This window comes from Phocoena sinus, chromosome 10 (assembly GCF_008692025.1).
Source record: "Phocoena sinus isolate mPhoSin1 chromosome 10, mPhoSin1.pri, whole genome shotgun sequence".
NCBI classification, from domain to species: domain Eukaryota; kingdom Metazoa; phylum Chordata; class Mammalia; order Artiodactyla; family Phocoenidae; genus Phocoena; species Phocoena sinus.
Window position 1 is genome coordinate 4,839,985 of NC_045772.1, and position 20,753 is coordinate 4,860,737.

The 20,753-nt window shown below is 61.9% G+C and overlaps 1 protein-coding gene across 10 annotated transcripts in view; it reads right to left on the reverse strand.

Moving 5' to 3' along the window:
• Nucleotides 1–992: 992 nt before the first annotated feature.
• The window catches only part of PRR5 (proline rich 5), a 51,079-nt gene continuing 31,318 nt past the window's right edge, over nucleotides 993–20,753 (reverse strand). For 7 of the 10 annotated variants that reach the window (XM_032646513.1, XM_032646514.1, XM_032646512.1 and 4 more), the window contains 7 exons: nucleotides 16,513–16,593; nucleotides 13,926–13,974; nucleotides 12,369–12,426; nucleotides 7,632–7,723; nucleotides 7,090–7,230; nucleotides 3,499–3,634; nucleotides 993–1,967 (listed from right to left, as the gene is read on the reverse strand). In XM_032646513.1, the coding sequence (XP_032502404.1) occupies nucleotides 1,492–1,967; nucleotides 3,499–3,634; nucleotides 7,090–7,230; nucleotides 7,632–7,723; nucleotides 12,369–12,426; nucleotides 13,926–13,974; nucleotides 16,513–16,593 (1,033 nt within the window). In that variant the 3' untranslated portion in view covers nucleotides 993–1,491. Of the gene's footprint in view, nucleotides 1,968–3,498; nucleotides 3,635–7,089; nucleotides 7,231–7,631; nucleotides 7,724–12,368; nucleotides 12,427–12,527; nucleotides 12,861–13,925; nucleotides 13,975–16,512; nucleotides 16,594–20,753 lie in introns of those variants that run through there. The other 3 variants (XM_032646518.1, XM_032646519.1, XM_032646520.1) reach the window with 3 other exon arrangements.

Consider the following 20,753-nt stretch of genomic DNA (forward strand, 5'->3'; position numbering starts at 1 on the left):
AGGTCATGCCTGGGCGTGGGGCCCTGTGCCAGCAGAGTCCCCAGGTATCAGAGCAGGCCCAGCAGCCCACGAGGTGGCAGTGCTCAGACCTCCACGACAGAGCCCCCGACACTTGGGAGGTGAGGGCAGGACAGGGCCCAGTGCCGGGGCGGTGGGGAGGGAATAGAGCCCAGGCAGACAGCCCCCTGCTACAGCCTCTGCCCTTTGCCTGGTCCTTCCGTCTCGAGGGGACCCTGCCCATAATACTCCCCACCCCACCCCAGGCTCAGCCGATCCCAGGCCTATCTCGGGTTCCGTTAGGGAGCCGGGAGCCAAGCAGGGCGGTTCAGGGGTCTCGGCCCCATCAGCGGAGCTGAGTGGTCACATTCTCCTTGGTCCTCAGACCCGGGACGGGCTTCCGGCCCCATCCCCCACACCTGGCTCCTCTGAGGCTGGCCCACTCCCGCTCTCCCGGCCACGGCCCCTGGGCACCTTCCCAGTGCTGAGGAGACACGAGGCCCCGTGCACTCAGTACGTCCCCAGATCAGACCACGAAGCTTCGCTCCTATCCTGCCATCCCCTGCGCACCCCTCCCTGGGCTGGAGCAGGGGCTCCTGGCTCGCTTTTCCCACTCGACAGGAGAAACTTGTCCCCCCAGGTGGCTCCCCCCCGCAGAGCCCCGTGGGCTGACACTTCTCACCAGGCGCCCACCTCCCTTCTCCGATCACCCGACTCCCAGCAACCCCCAATCACCGGCTCACGCACCCTGGGTCTGTCCTGTTATCTGCTCGTAGGGCACCCACATCCCACCTCCAACCAAAGGTTAACTCCACGAGAGGGGAGCCCTGGGAACGGGGTCGGGGGTCTCCCCGCCTAGCCCGCAAGGCCCCTTCCAGAGGCCCAGAGCCGGCCCTGGGAACCTGAGCCCTCTGGGAGCGGGAAGGGGAGACCCCAGTGAGGCCGGGTGCAGCCCGAGGGTGACGACCCTGGAAGAACGTCCTCAGGGCCTGGCATCGCAGACACAGCTCGAGAGCCGGGCAGACAAGTTTTATTCCACCCGCTTCCCGCCCACGGCCACGCCAGGCCGAGCGAGGACGGGCTGCGTGGAGGGTCTGGGACAGAGGTGCACACAGGAGGTCACGCTGTGGCCCGAGGCGAGTGGGGGGCGGGGAGGCAGTTCTGCCACTGACCCTGGGGGTCTCTCTGGGGTCCTGGCCGAGCTGAGGGGTTCACAGTCTGCATGGTGTGGACACTGGAGGGCTGAGCAGGCTGGGGCGCAGGGAACGGCCAGGTCTGCTCCACGCACAGGAGGCTGCCCTGCACCTGCTGAGCCCCTGACGCCCCAGAACAAAGGTGCCGGGGTCTCGGGCGGCGACGGTCTTTTCGACAAAGACTCAGGAATGCCAAAGTGGCTGAGGCCGAGGGGGGACTGGACGGGACAGAGTAGAAAACTCTCGCACTCACGCACCGCACAGGCGTACACGCGGGGTCAGTAAAAACACAAGGCCTGGGTCACACGACGCTCTGCCGGCCCCCTGCCCCCTCAGACTCAGACGTGCCACAGCCACCGCCCCGCCCAAAGTCAATGAAGATCCCTTCCGAACCCGAGTCGACTGACTCCAGGATCCGGTCCACCAGGTTCTCGGGGCTGGAGGAAGCTGGTGAGCTGCGGGCCGGGCCTGGGCCAGGCTCACGGGGCTGCGCCGGGGGGTACAGTCTGCTGGGGCAGGGCCCCGACGGGGGCGCTGGGGAGGGTCTGAAGGTCCCGGCAGGGTCCTGGCCGGGTGTGTCAGCAAAGCCCTGGGGCTCGGGGCAGGACGTCATCTCGGAGACCGAGTGCCTGCGGATGCCCGTGGCGCCGGCCACCGCACCCTCGGCCTCGTGCTCCGCCACGGGGTTCAGCAGTGGCGTGTTGTAGCTCTTGGACCGCACCACCGGGTTCTTGGCCAGGATGTCCCCCGATCGGGAGCGGCGCAGGAAGTGCTTCTCTGCATACAGACAGACAGACAGGGCATCAGGCAGGGGGCCAGGGTGGGGCTGGCCAGATGCTAGGGAACACCCACTGCAAGCACCTACTTTGCGCCCAGCTCTGCAGGAAGGGACCGCTACAGGGAAAAGCCCGACCGGTGTAGATCCTGCTGGGGCAGCCTGGAGGGAAGTTGGGGTTTCCACCCCAGCTGATACTAGGTCCATCCCTACGTGACCTCCTTCTCTCCTCGGTCTGGCCTCTCAGCCCGGAATGGGGGCGGGGGGCCTCAAGTCAACCGCCTGGGTTCAAACATGCACCTTGCCAGTGACCTGTGCGCGTGCCTCCGTTTCCTCACCTGTGGAAAGTCAACAAACCCAAGCACTTGCTAAGGGAGACACAGCCCCTGTCCTCAGAGCTGGAGTCCTACTGTGTGTGTGTGGGTGGGCCACAGGTCGGGCGGTGGCAAGTGCCCGGATGGGGCAGCACATGAGGTCAGGGCTGGGGTTTATTCTGAGTGTGGGGGGTGACCCCGGGGGTGGGAGAGGACGGATATAGGGGCAGGTCTCAGGCTCCCACTCAGGACCCTGCAGTTCCAGAGTTGACCACCAGGTGGCAGGGCTGAGCGGGATGAACCAGAGGCTGTCCTGGACCACAGGACACAGGCTCCCTCGTTGCCTGGCAGGGGTCTCGGTGTCCAGGGCCACACAGACCTCAAAGTTCCTCCAGCTGCTGGAGCCCCGCCGGAGCCGGGACATGCTAGCTGGGCAGGTTTTATAACTGCAGGTGGGTGGGCCCTCTGGACGAGGGGACACTCTTGATGAGCTCTCGTACCACTGTCCCCTTGGTTCCCTTCATGCATTTCTTCCCAGGCCTGGATCCTCCCTGCCCTTCAGCTCCCAGTCTGGCCTTCCCTGAGCTCCCCGCCGTGGCCCTCATGTCACCTGGGCACTGGTCCCCTTGGGCACTCATCTGGGGATGGTTTACTCATTGGCCTGCCTCCCCTGGTGGACAAGAGCAAATGAGGGTGGGGCTTGGTCTCTGCTGAACCCTCAGGACCAAGAACAGGGGCTGGCGCACAGTAGGCGTTCAGTTTACACTGCTGAACGAACCGACGGGGCCAGGCAGCCCCAGGACGCCCAGCCATGCCCACTTCACAACCCCTCCACACCCCCCGTGAGTCCCCAAATAAGCCAGGACTTCTTGGGCTCCGGGCCTTTGCACGTGCTGGGTCCTCTCCCTCGTCAACTCCTGACTTTCGGGACTGAGCTCGGATGTGACCTCTGTGGCGGGTGCGGGGGTCTCTGCCGGGCTCTCAGGGGAGTCACTGCAGCACCACTTGTGACGTCAGCCCTTGAAGGAGGGACCCCACGTGACCCACCCTGTGCCCAGTGCCCCGCACACAGCACGGCCGGTGGATGCTCAGGACAGGTTTGCCGTGGCTGCACATCTGGTTCTGCATGACTCCCCTGGGAGGCCTGGGCCCCCGACCGTGCAGAGGTGGATGGGGCCAGGGGACACCCTGCTCCCACCCACGCCCAGGCGACGCCTACCCAGGATGCAGGAGTGTGTGAAGGCACCCTCTCTGGAGTAGAGGCCGTAGGTGCCCAGGTAGGGCGACACCACCTTCTGGATCAGCGTCTCCAGGCGCAGGTAGTCCTTGGTCACTCCCCGGGACTCGTGCACCCCCTGCAAGAGGGAGGGGTGTGGGGGTCCGCCGGTCGGCCTGTTCCCTGCCTCCCTAGCCCAGCCATGCTTAGCTCAAAGGCCACCACAAACGGCGCCCTCCCTTCCCCCGGAGTCCTGGCCCCCATGGCGGTGGCCCAGCACCCTCCCTTCCCAGCCGTCTCTCGGGTTGGGGCCTCTGAGCCACCCTCCTGCTTTAACACCCTCGTGGCTGCCCGCTGCACACAGGAGCTGGCGTGGCTGGGAGACCATGATGCCTGCGGGAAAGGGGTCTGTGGCCAAATTAGGCTGGGCACCTGCACCTCCCCCTCGGGACAGTTGTGTGTCCCCTTCCGTGAGCTGGCTTCCCAGAGGCTCTGGGCAGTCCTGGGGGGCCAAGCTCATTCACCTGGACCCGCACCCTCACTCCCTCGCCCCAAGGAGCACTGTAGGCAGGACAGGCTGCCCCCCTGGGCCAGGCCCAGGTCCAGGTCTATATCCAAGCTGAGCGGTCAAGGCCCGTCCATCTGATAGAGCCGCCCCTCCCCCTCCCACACTGCTTCCCCGGCCAGGCACCGTCCAGCCCCTCCCAACACCTCCCCTCATTCATAGCTTTGAAGGGTTTTCCACCCCTCCCATTTCACTGGAGCCAAAGCCTGGAAAATGAGGCTGCCCACGGGACAGCCGTGGCCTTGCCCACTCAGCTGTGAGCTGACCAGGAGGCAAGCTCTGGGTCCCCAGCGACACCGGCAGAGGGCTGGGCACACAGCAGGTTTTTAGTGAGTGCTTGCTGAACGAATGATGTCTCTGAACGCATGAATCATCCCCAAGGGGCTGCCAGCAGTTAAGAAGCAAGATACACCCAGGTTAACGCTGAACGACAATTGAAGACAGCGAGAACCCAACTCTGCACTGCCTAGAAGAAACCCACTTAAACTACTAAAGACACACACAGACGAGAAGTAAGGGAGTGCGGGACTGTATGTGATGACACGGATCACAGCACAAGCAGCCGTGTCAATTTCAGATAGGACAGACTTCAGACCAAAGCCATTTATCAGGGATAAGGAAGGTCATCACCTAACGCTAAAGAGATCACTTCTCCGAGGTGACATAACAATCCCTAATGTGTACGGACCTAACACAGAGCAGGAAACTACGGAGGCAAAAACTGACGGGGCTGCGAGGACAGAGAAATCCATCCTCCTAGCTGGAGGCTTCAACACTCCTCTCAGAAACAGATCCAGCAGGCAGAAAATCAGGAAGGACACAGATGAACCCAACACCACCATCAATCAACTGGATATAACTGACATCTATAGACAACTTGTCCAATGGCAGAATCCATATTCTTCTCAAGCTCACATGGGACATCCTCCAAGACAGACCACATTCTGGGCCATAAAACACAGCTCGACACATTTAAAAGAACAGAAATCGTACAATGTCTGCCCTCAGACCACAAAGAAATTAAACCAGGAATCCGTAACACAGTGATAACTGAAAACCCCCAAACACATGGAGATTAAACAACTCCCTTCTAAATGACACAGGGGTCAAAGAAGAATTTTTAAATAATTTGAATTAAATGAAAATGAAAACGCCAACGTCCAAATTATCAGGATGCATCGAAGCAGTGCTTACAGGGAAATTTATAGCACTGAATGGATACGTTAGAATATAAAAAGTCTACAAGCAGTCTTGTAAACTTCCACCTTAGGAGACTAGACAAAGAAGAGCAAATTAAGTCCAAAGTAAGCAGAAGCAAAAAAATAAGAATCAGCAGAAATCAACGGAATTGAAAACAGAAAAATGGATGGAGAAAATCAACAAGACCAAAAGCTTTGAAAAGATCAATAAAATCCATAAGCCTCTAGCCAGACCAGCTACGGACAAGAGAGAGGAGACCCAAACGACTAACGTGAGAAACGAAAGCGGGGACATCACTACAGACTCCACAGATCCAGCTGTGCTTGGACAAGGAGGGGGTGCCCCCGGAAGTCATCCAGATGAACCTGGAGGAGCCGCCCCCGCCCCCAGCAACAGCGCCATGGATGAGGATGACATTACTGCTGAGCTGTGCTGGGCGTTTCGCAAACTTTGTGTCCCTTCATTCCCAGAATTTGTTTCTGGTGTCTGGTCTCTGCTCCCCATTGCCCAGTGAGGAAATGCGGGCCCCGGGGGTTGCATTATTTGTGTACCACGCTCAGATGCAGGGCTGATACTCAGCTTCTGGGACCCCGGTGAGAAGGAGCTTTGGTTCTGCACGTGAAGCACGGGGCACATAGTAGGCCCTCAAAAGATGTGCTGACCAGTAGCTGTGACCTCAGGTCCATCTGGGACTTGAAAACAGTGGGGACAAGTTCACCGCAGGGCTGGGACAAGGCCATTCAAAGTGGAGGCCAAGGCGAGAGCAAAGGGTTGTGGTTGGGGGTAGGGGTCGCACCCAGGAGGGGTAGAAGGACACTCTGGGGGAAAATGGGGCCAAGCCCAGAAGCTGCATGAGGCACAGCGACCACCAGGGGGCAGCACCACCCCGGCCTGGCCGCCACCCAGGTGCTGTTCATGGGATCGAGATGAGACCTTATTCCTTGGCTTGAAATCCCAGCCTCATCACTTCCCGCCCCCAAGAGGAAGTGCACCATGGAGGACTTTGTGTCGATTTCTCCTCGTTATCCTTCGAGGAAATGGGCCGAGGGATGCAATGTCCCGCCAGTCGCTGCCCTGCGTGGCCGCCAGGACGACCACCGGCTCCCAGCGAGTGTAGCCCCTCGACACTTCTAACGTCCACATCTTTGCTCTGGAATCTTCAACCAGCTGCCCTGGGCCCCAGGACCAACCTCACAGACATAAATTTAGAAGGACTTCCACGTGCATGGGTGGGCTCAGGACAATGAACAGGGTTGGGAGCCTGTCAGCCTCAGGGAAGGCCAGGCTCCCAGCCGTCACAGCTCCGGGCAAGCGAGGACTCTACTTCCCCACCTGTAAAATGGGGTGGTTGATGGTGCTCATCCTGGGGCTGTGACAGTGAGACAGGCTGGCAAACTGTAGGGTGCCGTGCCCGCCACAGGGCTCGGGGCGCAGCAGTTTGCAGAAAGGTCCTTCAGAAATGTCTGGAACTGCTGTGGGGAGCGGGAGGCGGTGGCCCCCAACCCCAGTGACTGACCGATGGGGGAGTAAAGGCCTGACCCCGCAGCCCTCGAGGGACACTCTGTCCACACTCCTGGGCTCCCTGTGGGCTCCCGGGCCGGCCTTCTTGTGAACGAACCCACACCCTCGTCCAGCTCCTTCTCAGGCCCCGCTGCTTCCTTCTCCCTCCCAGGTTTCTCCTGGGAGTCCCTCCCCACCCCCGCCCTCCCCCACCGTTGAGAAGTCACGTGGCCCCACACCCACATCTCAGGCTCTGTCTCCGGGGAGCCTGGGACATGCCGCCTGTGCCTGTCACCGGGCTGAGCGCAGCCCCCACGGGCCCCGCACACCTGCAGCACCAACAGCATCTGCACGACGGCGGGGGGCACGCGGGCGCGGGCCCGGGCCAGCGCGTCCTCCAGCTTCACACTGAGGGTGATGATGTTCCGGAAGTGCAGCAGGGCCAGCTGGCGCACCGACGGCTCCTTGCCCTGCAGACGTGGGGGCCGCCGCTATCACGTGAGACCCTTGCTCCTCCACCCCCACCAGTTCTGGGGCCAGATACAGGGACGGACCACTGACCCTCAGGGCCCCTTCCACCCCGTCCTCCTCCCCAGATGACCCTGGCCCCACGTGGCTCCCTCAGGCAAGGGAAGGGTGACTGTCACAGAGCCCCTACTGCACGCCGGGCACGGCCTACTGTGTGCTGCTAAGGGCTTCCCAAGGCTCTGAGCATGGAGCTGGCCTGATGCCCGTCTTGGGGGTGGGGAGCAGGTTCTGGGAGGTCCGGGGGCGAGCGCGGGCGCAGATGGCCCACACGTGGCAACAAGGGCAGAGGTGTGCCCACCCCCAGGCCGGGATCGGCAGTCCCTGTGGCCCAGGAGCCGCTCACCTGCACCGGGTAGAAGACGGCCTGCAGCGTGGGCAGCACGTCGCTGAAGAAGAAATCCCAGGTCTCTGCCAGCGAGTCCAGCAGCTTCTGTCCTGTGGGCACAGGGACCGTCACCATTACCCCAAGGGGTGCCAGCAGATGCTTCCCGCCTTCCCAGGTCACGAGTCACCTCCCCCGGCAGGAGGACGCGGGAGCTGAGGGCCGGGCCCTGGAGGGCCCCCCCACCTGCCAGGGTGATGGGCCTGGACGCCCAGCTTCACCCCCGAGCCTCAGCTGCCCCACTAATAAAACGGGGCTGTAGCAGGGCGAACCCCTCAGAGCCGACAGGAGGAAAGGAGATGAAGCAGGGCCTGGGGCAGAGAGGTGCTGGTGGGTCCGTTTCCTCTGCACACAAGCCCTACAGGCACAGCCTGACAGGCGCTCCACTCACACCCTTGTCTCATCCGCCCTCCCGCTCCTTCCGCCCACCCATCGGTCTGTCCCTCTGTCCACCCGACAGACATTCACGCAGCAGCTATGCTGTGCCAGGCCTGGCACTGGGGACCCAGCTGAGCCCAAAACTACCCCAGTCCCACCACGCGACAGGGCAGCAGGACAGTGGACAGCCACCCTGGCGAGGGAGGAGTGACCCCCACCGGGCAGTTGAAGTGCCTGGGCCTCAGAGAGGTGCGGGTCTCTGCCTCAAGGGCCTGGGTCCCCACCACCCAGGCTGCCGCGGGTGGGATCTGGGGAGCCAGGGAAACCGCATCCAACAGCAGCAATTGGCCCAGGTACGAGGGGGTCACGCAGGGAGAGCTTCCTGGAGGAGGTGGTATCCGAGCTAACTCAGGAGGACCGTTTTGCCTGGTGGACTGAAACCCTTGGTACATGAACCATGGAAGTACACGTGTGGAAAGCAGGCATTTGGACAAGCTCTGTGGGCCTTTCTGCCGGCTCTGGGGAAGCAGCAGCGCCAGTCACAAGGTGGACAGACCCTGGGGGTGGGGACAGCTGAGGTGCCCTCCAGCTGGCTCTGTGCTCCCCTAGGAAACGCCAAGCGCTGAACCCTCAGCCCCTCTGCCTGGAAGGAGCGGAGAGCTGGGATGAAAGGCTGCTGGGTCAGGATAAGCAGGCCTCCCGGACGTGTCGCCGAGGCCTCTGCTGCTTGGCGGGACCCCACCTGGAAGCCAGACTAGCGGTTGGCTGGAGAAACACGGCCGTGGTGGTGGGCATCCCCAGGAGTGGAGGGGCCGGGCCACGGGCTGGCCAGCCTCCCAGAGCGCACCACCCATGCCTGACTCCTCAAGGTTTCCATGGGAACCAGGAGGTTGGTCAAGGGCTTTTGCCTCTTGTGCTCCCTTTTCCTGGGCTCTGAGCCCCCACCCCCCTCGCCCCCATAAAGCCCCCGGGTCTGTGTGGGTGCCGGGCTCTGGGAGGGGAGCCTGGTGGGGGTGACCGTGGAGAGGGCGGGTCCACCTTTCCACGCAGCCCGTCTGCCGGCACTGGAGCACCCTGGCTGGAGGCCAGCTCCTGGTCCGACCGGGGGCCCACACCCCACAGCGGGCTCTATGGAACCCAGGACAGTGGGTGCCTGCCACCCGAGGAGCTCTGCCTGCATACAAAGGTCCCTTGAGGTCCCCGCCGTCACCGGCGAGAAGAAAGGCGGCTCAGTTCCCCGGGCGGCCGTGGGGCGGCTCTGGGCGCGGGCCAGGCGGCGACTGCGGAGCGCAGGCTGCTCTCCAGCCCGCGGGGCGGAAAGGGGATGTCGTACAGTCCAGGCCCCGCCAGAGCCACACGCCGACCAAGGGGCCAGGAAGCTCGGCTCCGTGCCCTGGCTGGGCTCTCTGCTGCCCGGGAACTGCGGTCTGGGGACACCAGGGTCGGCAGGGGTGAGTCAAGCACACGGCGTCGAAGCCCCGCCCTGGGGCCCCAGGGGGTCCCTCAGCCCGAGCCTCAGTGTGGTCCTCTGTAAAATGGGCGTGATCAACGTGTCCACACTCAAAGGCCAAAAGCTGCCCTGTAGCAAGTGCTCAGCTGTTAGCCTGGCACTGACTAGCGGGCCCGCGTGGTCTGAGGCCGCGCCGACGCTCAGGAGGACCCACGCCACCCAGCGGCCGTGCCCTTGAGCTGGATCTCCCAGGATGGGGCGTGGGTCAGCCTGTCTTCCTCTCTTCAGTCCGACTGTGCAAGCCCTGGAGACGGGAATGCACCAGGCTGATCTCAGCTCAGATCTCAGTGGTGACCACAGGGCAGTTGGAAAGGCCACAGCAGGGGCTTGGAGGAGGGTGGCCAGGCTCGGAGGCGAGCGTGTGAGGGCCGTCGCAGCGCAGTTTGGTGGCCTGACCTTAACAGGCTGGGATTCCCGCAGGGCAGGCAGAGCCCAGGGCCCGGAGCCTGCAGAAACCCCGGGCTCCCCCTCGGAGTCCCAGAGCGTCCGGCTGCTGAGAAGCTACCCCCACTGCAGCTGAGCCCACCTTGAATGTGGCCCCAGGGAGGGAGGCCTCCACCTCAAGGCCCCTCCAGGCCTCCCACTTCCAGGAATCACTGTGCTCGGGTTCAAGGCCTTGCTGGAGGCTGGAGGGGGGCAGGCGGCCATGTCCTGGGCTGCCCCTCGTGGGGCTACCCACCACCTCCAGCAGAGGCACGGGCTGAGGACATGGCTGGCCGCAGGGAGTAGTCCTAAGGAAGAGCTCTCCCTGGGACCCGGTAGTAGGCAGAACGGGGAGGCTCCCAAGGCAGCCCCTCGGGGTGTGATGTCAGCCACTGTCCCCACTGCATTGGCTGAAGGCAGGCAGATGTCCTCTTGATGTTTCGAGGCCTGACTCAAAGGCTGCCGCTTCCACGCAGCCCTCCCTGACTGCCAAGGTGGAACTAGCCCTTCCTTCCCCAGGGCTTCCCTTCACTTTGACATTCATCACAGTGGACTCTCACTGTCTGGTCCATGTCTGTGTCCCCAGCTGGGCTGTGAGCCCCTGCCAGGCAGGGCCTAGGTCCATCTCCAGGTCCCCAAAGGCTACCTGGGGCCTGACCTGTAGTGAGCACATGGGTGGAGCCTGTCTAACCCCCTGTGCTAAGGTGGGGACAGAGGGAAATGACAGTCTGTGGCTGGATGGGAACTGGAGGCCGGGCCCCCTGGCCCCCAGCCTGGGGCTCTGTGCCTGTCCCTGAGGCCAAGGGCGGTTGGATGGGGTCGGTGCTCCCTCCTGGGCGGCCTGGCGGACACGGCCACTGCGGGCAGGACTCCACCAAGCCACACAAAGCGCCTCTTCTGCTAAGATCCCAGCTCCCCTGGGCCGGAGCTGGTGGGAAGGCAGGCACTGCCGGAATGTGCTGAGCCTGCTGGCCTGGTGCTGCCCCCTCCAGGAAGCCCGCCCGGAACCCCAACGGCCTGTGCCTCCTGCCCCCACGTCTGTGGTCCTCACAGCCCTTCTCAGGCTCCTGCCTTGGCTGCTTCCCCCCCGACACACGCAGAGGCGGTGCAGGAGGAACACAGGACACGAATTATGCTGAGCACCCCAGGCCTCGGTCTCTGCCTCTGTGAAATGGGCTGAGACCCGTGCTTTGCGGGGTCACCGAGAACTCGAGGAGGAACCTGGAGCAGCACAGAGAGGCGTGCAGGCTCGGGAGCCAGGCTGCCAGGTAGGGTTGTGGGGCTCAGGCGAGTTACTCAGCCCCTGTGCCTCAGTGTTCCCAAGTGTTCAGTGGCTACAACAATGGAAGCTTCTTCACAGGGCTGTGGGGTGATCTACGAATCAGGCAATGGAAACTCTCGGGACAAGCGCAGCACAGGGTGAGGACGTGCGGCAGCTGGTGCCTGGTACACAGAGGGAGGGTCGTGACCTGCACAGGGCCTGACACACAGCGGGCCCGTAGCCAGATGTGCCGGTGTGAGCTGCGTTCCCCCCATAACTTGATTTCTCTCTACACCAACTCACTCCTGCCGGGAAGTGTACACACAGTACCTGTCACCCCCAGCCCATGGGCACAGGGAGCCCAAGGGTTCCAGGACCAGGCACATCCTGCCGGGGCTCTGGGCCTGGCAGAAGGAGACAGCGGCCGGCCAGGACCCTCTCTCTCCTTGCTGGGGCCCGAGCTGGGCAGCGAGGCCAGCTGTGACTTGTGGGCCTGCCCCTATAAGGGCAAAGGGGGTGTGCTCTGGAGTCGGGATGCCCTGGGTTCGAATCCCACCTCCACCCCTTACGTGCACTGTGGCTATGGACAAGTTGAGGCCATCGCTGCGTTGTTCCCCATCTGTGACATGGGTACAGTGGCCCAAAGGTCTCACAGGGTAGGTATGAGCATTAAAAAACCCTGGCAGGGAGCCCACATCCGCTGGTCCTCCAGGCGGCAGCTTCCAGCTCTACCTCTTCCCCCGGGTCTAGGCCAGTTCCCCTCCAGTCCTCAAAGATCCTGATGGGGGTCCTCCCAGGCTGCTGGGACGGGGTTCACGGGGGCCAGAAGCCCTCGTGGGCAGTGAGGTGAAGCAGGGGCCTTCTCCCAGACATCCCTCAGCCCTCCTGGGCCCCAGCAAGATGGGGGGCAGATGCTCTTCCCAGCAGGGTCCCCTCCCGGGGTCAGATCTCAGCCCTGCTGCCCTCGAGGCATTGCTTCTGCCCCTCTGGACTCTCTCGACCAGAAGGGCCACACCACCCACCCAGAGCCCCAGGTGGAGCCCACGTAAGGCCACGGTTCCCAGCGGCCACACCCGCGAGCAGCGTGGCCTGGCACCCGGTCCCGGCAGTGGGCCACCAGACTCACCTTCGTAGAAGCGGATCTTGTCTCGCAGGATCACCATGCCTTTTGTCAGCAGCTGGTTCTGCAAGGCACACGTGGAGATGCTGTCACCGCCCCAGGGGTACCCAGGGCCCCCAAGGCTCCACCAACAGGCAGCCGAGGCCCAGAGGGGGAAGGACTCACCGACATCCCAGTCCAGTTGTTGCAGAGCTGGAACCTCAGCTCCCTGGGCACACGCGGGCAACTGACCCAATCAGGCTGTCCCAGATAGGAGGTGGTGCGGGGACCCCACCCTCACCGCCCCCGAGAGACAGGCCAGGCCTGGGCCTCCTGCTTCAGGCTCAGCAGGCGGGCAGGCAGCTGCCCCCGCATCCCACAAGGAAGGAGGGACTTTCGGGCAAGAGGGGCCCCAGGACCAAAGGCCTGGCTTGAGCGCTGCCATCACCCACTGCCACGAGGCTCAAACGGCAGCCCCCCTGCACTCTCACCCTGGGCGTGGCTGAGTGACACCACGTGGTCTCAGCAGCCGTCAGAGCAGCCAGAGAGTAGAAACAACGCGGGGACCACAGACGGATGGACGGATAAGCAAGACGTGGTCTCGCCGCACTGTGGAATACTATTTGGCCGTAAAAAGGGATGAGGTTCTGATACAGGCACAACGTGGATGAACCTCGAAAACTCTGTGCTCAGCGAGAGAAGCCAGACACAAAAAGCAACGCGCTGTGAGATCCCACTGACGTGAAATGTCCACACAGGTGAATCCAGAGAGACAGAAAATGGACTAGTGGTGACCCAGGGCTGGGGGAGAGGGCAAGGGGGGTCACCTATCTATAAACACGCGCTTCGCTTTTGGGGTGATGAAAAAGCCCTGGAATGAGCAGTGACGGTTGCCCAACTCCGCGAGTACACTACACAGCGCTGACTGCACACTTCCCGTGGGTGTGCAGTATGGTTGGGTGAATTACACCTCAACAAGGCTGTTAAATTAAAACCAACCCTAAACCCACAGGACGGGAGGAGCCGCAGGCTGGTCCTCACTTCCCCCTCTCCCGGGAGGGTGGGCACCATGCTCCGAGGCTGCGTGAGGATGCCCCTGCCTGCAGCACCTCCGCCTTCCTGCCTGTGCGACCTCGGGGGTCCTCTCCCCTCCCCGAGCCCCAGGGTTCCATGCGTTCATCCACTTTGCAAGCCTGTGGCCGCAGCGCCTGGGACAGCTCAGCCTCGGCAACGCTGGTGCCACGCTAATATCACCACCACGCGGCTCAGGGCCCTGGGGTTTGTAGATGACCCACCCGTGGGCTCTGGGGACCCACACCGATGCTCCAGGAGGAGGTGGACAACCAATCACAAAACTGACCTCGAGCCGCGCCACGTGCCAGGCAGAGTGGTGAGTCCTCACCTGCATCTCATCGTGTAACCTACCCAACAACCCACACTGGCTAGACGGGGGAAACTGAGTCATGGCCAGGCGGAGACCTTGAACCCAGAGCTCCACGTACCCACCGGGAGCCAGTGGCCCCTACCCCCACCCTTTCTGGCCAGCTCAGGAAGCAACCCCTCAGGAGAGCACAGAGCACCCACCTGTAGGTACTCCGTGAAGAAGGACCCCAGCTCCGTCTTCAGCAGCTGCCTGTGGGCGGGAGGGCAGGAGTCAGAGACCCCACGGTGCCAGCGAGGGCTGGGGACTGGGCTGGGGGCCACCTGCAGCGGGAGACCCACCCCCTTAGCCCAGTGACGTGAGGACATGACTAGATATTTCTCCAAAGATACACAAATGGCTAATAAGCGCGTGGGAAGATGCCCCATCGTGAGTAACCAGGGGGACACAAACCCAAACCCCAAGATGGCACTTTACCTCCACTAGTGCTGTTAGAATCAAAACCCCAGGCAGAAAAGAAAAAAGCCGGGCAGTAACAAGTGTCGGTGAGAATGTGGGGAAACTGAACCCTCGCTCACAGCTAGTGGGAACGTAAAATGGTGCAGTCTCTGTGCACAACAGCTGGGCGGTTCCTCGAAAGATTAAAGGTAGAGCCGATATATGACCAAGTCATTCCGCCCCTAGGTGCAGACCCGAGAGCAGTGAAAACGCAGATCCACACAAGGTCTCCTACACAGATGCTCCCAGTGGCACTGTTCACCACAGCCAAAAGGGGGAAACAACCCAAATGTCCATCAACAGATGAGACTGGATAAACACAGTGGTGTTCTTCACACAATGGGGTATTTCTCTGGCCATAAAAAGAAACGAAGCACTGACACCTGCCCCAGCCTGGATGACCCCCGAGTATGGAGGACCATCAGGCTGTGAAAGAAGCTAGATGCAAAAGGCCACACGTACATAGTATGACTCCATTTATATGAAATGTCCAGGATATGCAAAGCCACGGAGACAAAGTTGACTGGCGTCGGCCAGAGGCTGCTGGGGGAGGACGGGTAACCAACCGGGAGTGACCGTTAAGGAGTACAGGCTTTTTTTGGGGCGGGCGAGGAAAATGTTGTGGAATTAAAGAGTGATAGTTATACAAGCTTGTGAATGTACTAAAAACCACTGAACTGTACGTTGTCAAAGGATAAACCGTATCTTAAAAAAACAAAATCTATGTCTATAGCTATTTGGTGGTGGCCCGGGGCTGGGGGGAGAGGAGAATGGGGACTACCTGTCTATAAATATGGGGTATCCTTTTGGGGTGATGAAAAAGCCCTGGAATTAAAGACAGTTGCACAACTTCGTGAATACACGAAACCACACACACACACACACACACTCACACACACACACACACACACACACACACGTGTATAAAATGGCAGAACACAAGAATGACGGCCAGACATCAGAGCTTTGTACCCCTGCACCATCCCCGGCCCTTCTCATGGCTGGGCAAAGCCGAGGGATGCAGAGGTGTATCAGGAAAATGGGGCTCCTGGGGCCCCACCCCTGAGTGGCCACATGAGCCCAAAAAAAGCAGGACCCCCTGCAACGGTCACACACATCAGGCCTGGGAGAGGCAACAAGCCCCTGCTGTGACCGCAGGCAGCCCCCTTCCCTCCCCGGGCCTGTTTATCTGCCTGTAAGAGCCATTTAGGGTTGGAGTGGGGGGACCCTGCCCCAATTACCCTTTTACTCCTGCCCCAAGCGGATGAGGTTTGCTGCCTGTTTGTCCCAGATATTCTTCTGCTGTAGGGACAGGGTGGCACAGGCCAGGGCGTGAGGGAAAGAGCACAGAGGCAGGAAATGCCTCCTTGCGGCAGCTGTGACCCCGGGCAAGTCTCTCGACCTCTCTGAGCTTCAGCCTCCTCCACTAAAACGCAGGACTAACACCTCGGCTTCGCAGATTCCCTCAAAGCTGGTCCATCCTGGGCCCCTTCACAAGCGCTCAATTCTCAGCTATTCACAGGAAATGAGGGGTACTCGGCGGGGCTGTGATTGCTTTTCTGGGAACAACACTTCCATCATTAGGCAGGTGGGTCCTTCCTTTTTTTTTTTTTAACTTTATTTATTTAATTTTGGCTGCGTTGGGTCTTCGTTGCTGCACGCGGGTTTCCTCTAGTTGTGGCAAGCGGGGGCTACTCTTCGATGCGGTGCACAGGCTTCTCATTGCGGTGGCTTCTCTCGTTGAGGAGCACGGGCTCTAGGCGCACGGGCTTCAGTAGTTGTGGCATGCGGGCTTCAGTAGTTGTGGCATGCGGGCTCAGTAGTTGTGGCTCGCGGGCTCTAGAGCACAGGCTCAGTAGTTGTGGCGCACGGCCTTAGTTGCTCCGTGGCACGTGGGATCTTCCCCGGGCCAGGGCTCGAACCCATGTTCCCTGCGTTGGCAGGCAGATTCTTAACCACTGCGCCACCAGGGAAGTTCCAGTCCTTCCTCTTTTAACAGAACAAATACCCTTTGTGATGCCTAACACCAGCGGGGCATGTGGGCGTTATCTTGAGCCACTGTCCCAGTCTCTCCCTGTTTCCCCTGAAAAGGAGTCTTCAGGAGGGTGGGGGGTGAAGGCCACAGGACAGGGCCTGGGGTCAAGGTCCATGCGGTGGTCACCGCCCACCTGGGCTCTAAAGGCAGAACCTGAGGCTGGTGGACCCACAGGGTGGGGGGGGCAGGCCTCCCACCTGGCACAGCCCTCCCACCACTTACAGACCCAGGCCTGGATGGGACAAACGACCACTCACCGGACGCCCTCGTTGAGGCTGAAAAGCTCCTGGTCGGGCAGCCCCTTGCGCTGGAAGACGGCGATCACCCCGTTGTGGATGCTGCGTGGGGGACACAAGAAGAGTGCTGCTGTCCAGAGGCCCTAAGACCCCTCCCCTCCTTCCCTCTCCCACTGCCCCTCCTGCTCTCCTCGAGGAACAGAAGGGGCCCGGTCAGAAGCAGGGCGCCAGTCCTTTCTCTTCGAAGGCAGGCCTGGAGCACAGGCACTGGCCGCCCCATCAGACCCCATCCGCCCCAGAGCCTCAATTCCCATCTTGAGCGCCAGATCCTGGGCTCCCAGCCGCAGCCTCCCTGGAGCCCCAGGCCTGCCACCGGTCACCTCACCTCTCCAGGCTGTCACTGGGTTACCTTCCACACACTCTGCCTCCCTTCCCATGTTCTTGAACCCTCTGCCTCCAGGCTGGAAACTAGGGGACACCCTCTGATGGTCTCTCGCACCCCCAAACATAACCAAGTCCAACTGGCTTTCTCACCCTGTGCTTCCAGGTGCCTGTGAGCCAGCGCCTGCCTCACTGAACTGGGTACCTGTGTTACCTGCACCTGGCCCCACTGGGGAAGCTGCCCTCACCACAGGGCCTTTGCACATGTCCTTTCTTCTGCTTGGTCCCCACCCTCACCCCCCACTCCTGTCTACGTGGATCCTTCCTTCAGGTCACAAGAGGTCACAGCGTTTACAACACTTGTCAGTGTGCACCTACATGTTTATCCGTGACTCGTTTGATTGATTGGTTCCCACGGCTATCTATAAACCTCGGCGCGCAGGGCCCCGTGCCGTCTATGACTGTGCGCTCTCACCTGGCTCAGAGGAGCAGCCTGGTAGTTAGTTATCTGGTGAAATTCATCCTGACTCTCCCTGGCCCTCCAGATCCTACAGATCCTGAAGCCCCACCAATCTCTACCCGCTAGATCTCTGCTGCACCCTTCTCTCTCCTCCATGCTCGCCTGACCTCTGATCGCATAGGTACCTCCTCACTGCACTCAGTGCCCCCTGCGCTGGGCCCTGCAGGTACAGCCCAAGGCCTGAATGTGGCATTCAAGGCTCGTCTGGAATTGGGTTCTTGGGCACCCAATGCTCACAGAGTACTGGAGCCGCCAGGGGAGCCACACCTCAGGGTCTTTGTACCCACTGCCCTTCCTACCTGGGCGGGGGGGCGCTTATGCTATCTACTAGGCAAGTAGCTATTCATACTGGAGCCCTGGCTCAGAGGCCACTGCCTCCAGAAGCCCTCCTGACCGCCTCCCTTCCCCGTGCAGACTTAGGTCCTGGCACTCTGCCGGTTTACTTTCATGTTAGCCCTCACCATCAGCCATGAGCTCCCAAGGGGGAGAACCGGGTCTGGGTGGCTCCACCGCCCTCCACTCAGCACTGGGTTGCTGCTCTAAACTCACCACTGCAGACGAGCTGTGTGATTCTTGGTGTACAGGGACAGCTGGACACGTGCTGCCGTTCACATCACGGAGTAGGTGGGGGCCACCAAGCTCCTGCTGCCCCTGTCTGCTCTCACCAGCTCCACCCTTCCCAGCCATGTGGACTGGCCGCCCACTTTGCAGATGAGGAAACTGAGGCTCGGAGGGAACAAGCTCTGGGAGGCCACAGAGCTCGCCCGACAGCTGCCCCCTCTCCCCACGGAGCCAGGTGTGGGCAGGGCTTCCAGTTCCGCACCCTGGAAGGGGCAGGGCAGGGTCAGGGCCCCGCACCCCAGGTGGGTGAAGGCAGCTCTGAGCAGTGCAGGGACGCGCCCCAGGGGTTCCCAGCTGGTCCCGACCAGGCCAGGCCAGAGGCCTTGTCCCCTGACCCGACGATGCCTGACTACCCAGGAAGCTGGTGTTGAAATGCTACTTATTCGCGTGTCCAGGCGTACATGCCCTCTAACTTCGGTTTCCTGCCTGTGAAATGGAGGCCGCCAATGCGCCCGCCCCCAGGTTGCTGTCAGGATGAAAGCCCGGCCAGCGCCGAGCCTTGGTGTGTGGCCACGGCCGGGACTGTGCTCAGCTCTGTCAGAAGTGCCTGGTGAGGGCTTCCCTGCTGGCGCAGCGGTTGAGAGTCCGCCTGCCGATGCAGGGGACACGGGTTCGTGTCCCGGTCCGGGAAGATCCCACGTGCCGCGGAGCGGCTGGGCCCGTGAGCCATGGCCGCTGAACCTGCACGCCCGGAGCCTGTGCTCCGCAACTGGAGAGGCCACAACAGTGAGAGGCCCGCGTACCGCAAAAAAAAAAAAAAAAAAAAAGTGCCTGGTGGGCTCCGGCGAACAGTCAGAGTAAGGCTGTTCTCCATTGACAGTCTGACGGGAAGTCTAATGGCTGCCACCCTGAAATCCTAACAGATGGGGACTCGTGCCCAGCCTGGGGGCTGCTGGGGGCAGAGGTCAGACCCTCCCAAACCTGCAGGAGCCTGGGAGCTGGCAAATGGGGCGTCCTGAGCATGGCCCCGTGGGCCCGGCCCCCGCTGAGGCTCAGAGGGGCCTTGCCAAGTGCTCCCTGGGGACCAGGCCTCCACCAGGCCGAGGGGACAGCGTGGGGGACCCTCATCAGCCTCCCAGGCCTGGCCCTGCTCTTCTCACCAGCCTTTCCAAGTCCCTCCTCCCTCCTCCTCCAGTAAGCCTTCCGGAGGGAGGGCAGCCCACTCTGGTCCCCGGCCCAGAGGCACCTTAACCCACAGTTTTGGATGGGAAGACGGGCTCTTTGGACAAGTCTTTCCCCGAGGCCCTCAGGGGTCGTCCATCGCCATCTGTGTCACTTGAACCGCCCCGCCCCTGGGTCTGAGCAGTGCTGGCCTCCTCCTGCCTCAGGGCCATCATCCTTGCTGTTCCCTCTCCCTGAGGCTCACTGTGACGTCAGGTCCCTCCCCGCTCACACCTGTGTGCAGAGAGCATTTGATCCCGGCTCCTTTCGGGGGAGGGGAGGTCTATTTGGTTTACCACTTAGGGCACGGGTCTCGAACCACCCTACGTGTATCTGAGCCGCGCCCCGGCCAGCCCTAGGGTCACCCTTGAGTTCTCCTATCCACACCCCCACCCAGCCCGGCCTCCACCCTGGTGGACCCTGCCCCTGCCCTTCCCACCTCCAGCCCCGAGGCTCGTTCAGGTGCGGGCCTGGGGTTGAATCCCAGCTCTGGGCTTCCCTGCTGCCCGCCTCTGGAGACCGGACCGTGAGCGCCTCAGCTTCCCCCTCCATACAATGGGACTCAATCACAGCCCTTGTGGGGTTACGTGTGCCATGGCATCAGCAGCAGTGACTGTGGGTGGGGGGCAGGATATGTGCCCCCGGAAGCATCCACCACGGCTCAACCATCTGCCCCGGGGTTTCTCCATCTCCTTCTAACCACACCATGAGGTGGGGACTGTGACAGCCCAGGCTGCAGAAGGAAACACTGAGGCTCAGAGAAGCCAGCGGACGGCCCAGAGTCACACAGCTCGATGCCTGGCAGGGCCAGAAGGGAGCCCGGGGCCCACAGTCCTCCCGCCCCCAACAGCTGCTCAACCTGGGATTGGTGGACAGGCAAGGCTCCGCTCCTTCCCGTTTCTCTGCAGCCTTCTTTCCAAAGTCCAAGTTGGGTCAATAACAAAGCCCTGCTGTGAGCCGTGGGAGAGAGAGGAGGAGGGGTGGGGAGAGGAGAGGCCCTCATGTGACTTATCCCCCCAAACAGAAGTGAAACTCCGGCCCGGGGCCTCCCACACCGAGGCCCAGCCGGGGGCACTGGGAGCGGCCCCCTGGAAACGGCAGGCGCCCCGGGGCACTTCTGGGTGAGGGCCGAGCAGCAGCTGACCCATCACCTCCTCTCTCCGGGCCTGTCGCTCTGCCCCATGTAGGGAGACAGGAGGGCAGCGACAAGTCTCAGCATCTGTCACCTGAGCACGGGGTGAGGGGAGATGCCCAGGACCCTTAGTGGGGATCCATGGCATGCAGGACAGTGCCAAGGCCTGCTGCCACCAGGGCTGGCCGGGGGCCCTGTGGTCAGGCTTGGGGAGGAAGGGCTGATGGTGATGCCTCTGGGGGGACCCGCCTGTAGCAGCCCTGGCTCGGCTGGGGCCGGTGTGGCGCTGCGAGCAGGTGGGACCCCAGCGGGGCAGGTCCCTGGCCCCGTTGCCGGTCTCAGTGTTGCCCACCTGTCCACGCAAGAAGGTCCGGCAGACAGTGCGTGGGGGACCCCAAAGCCTGGCCTCTGGGGGGACAGACAAGACACCTCCAGGAACCCTCGGAG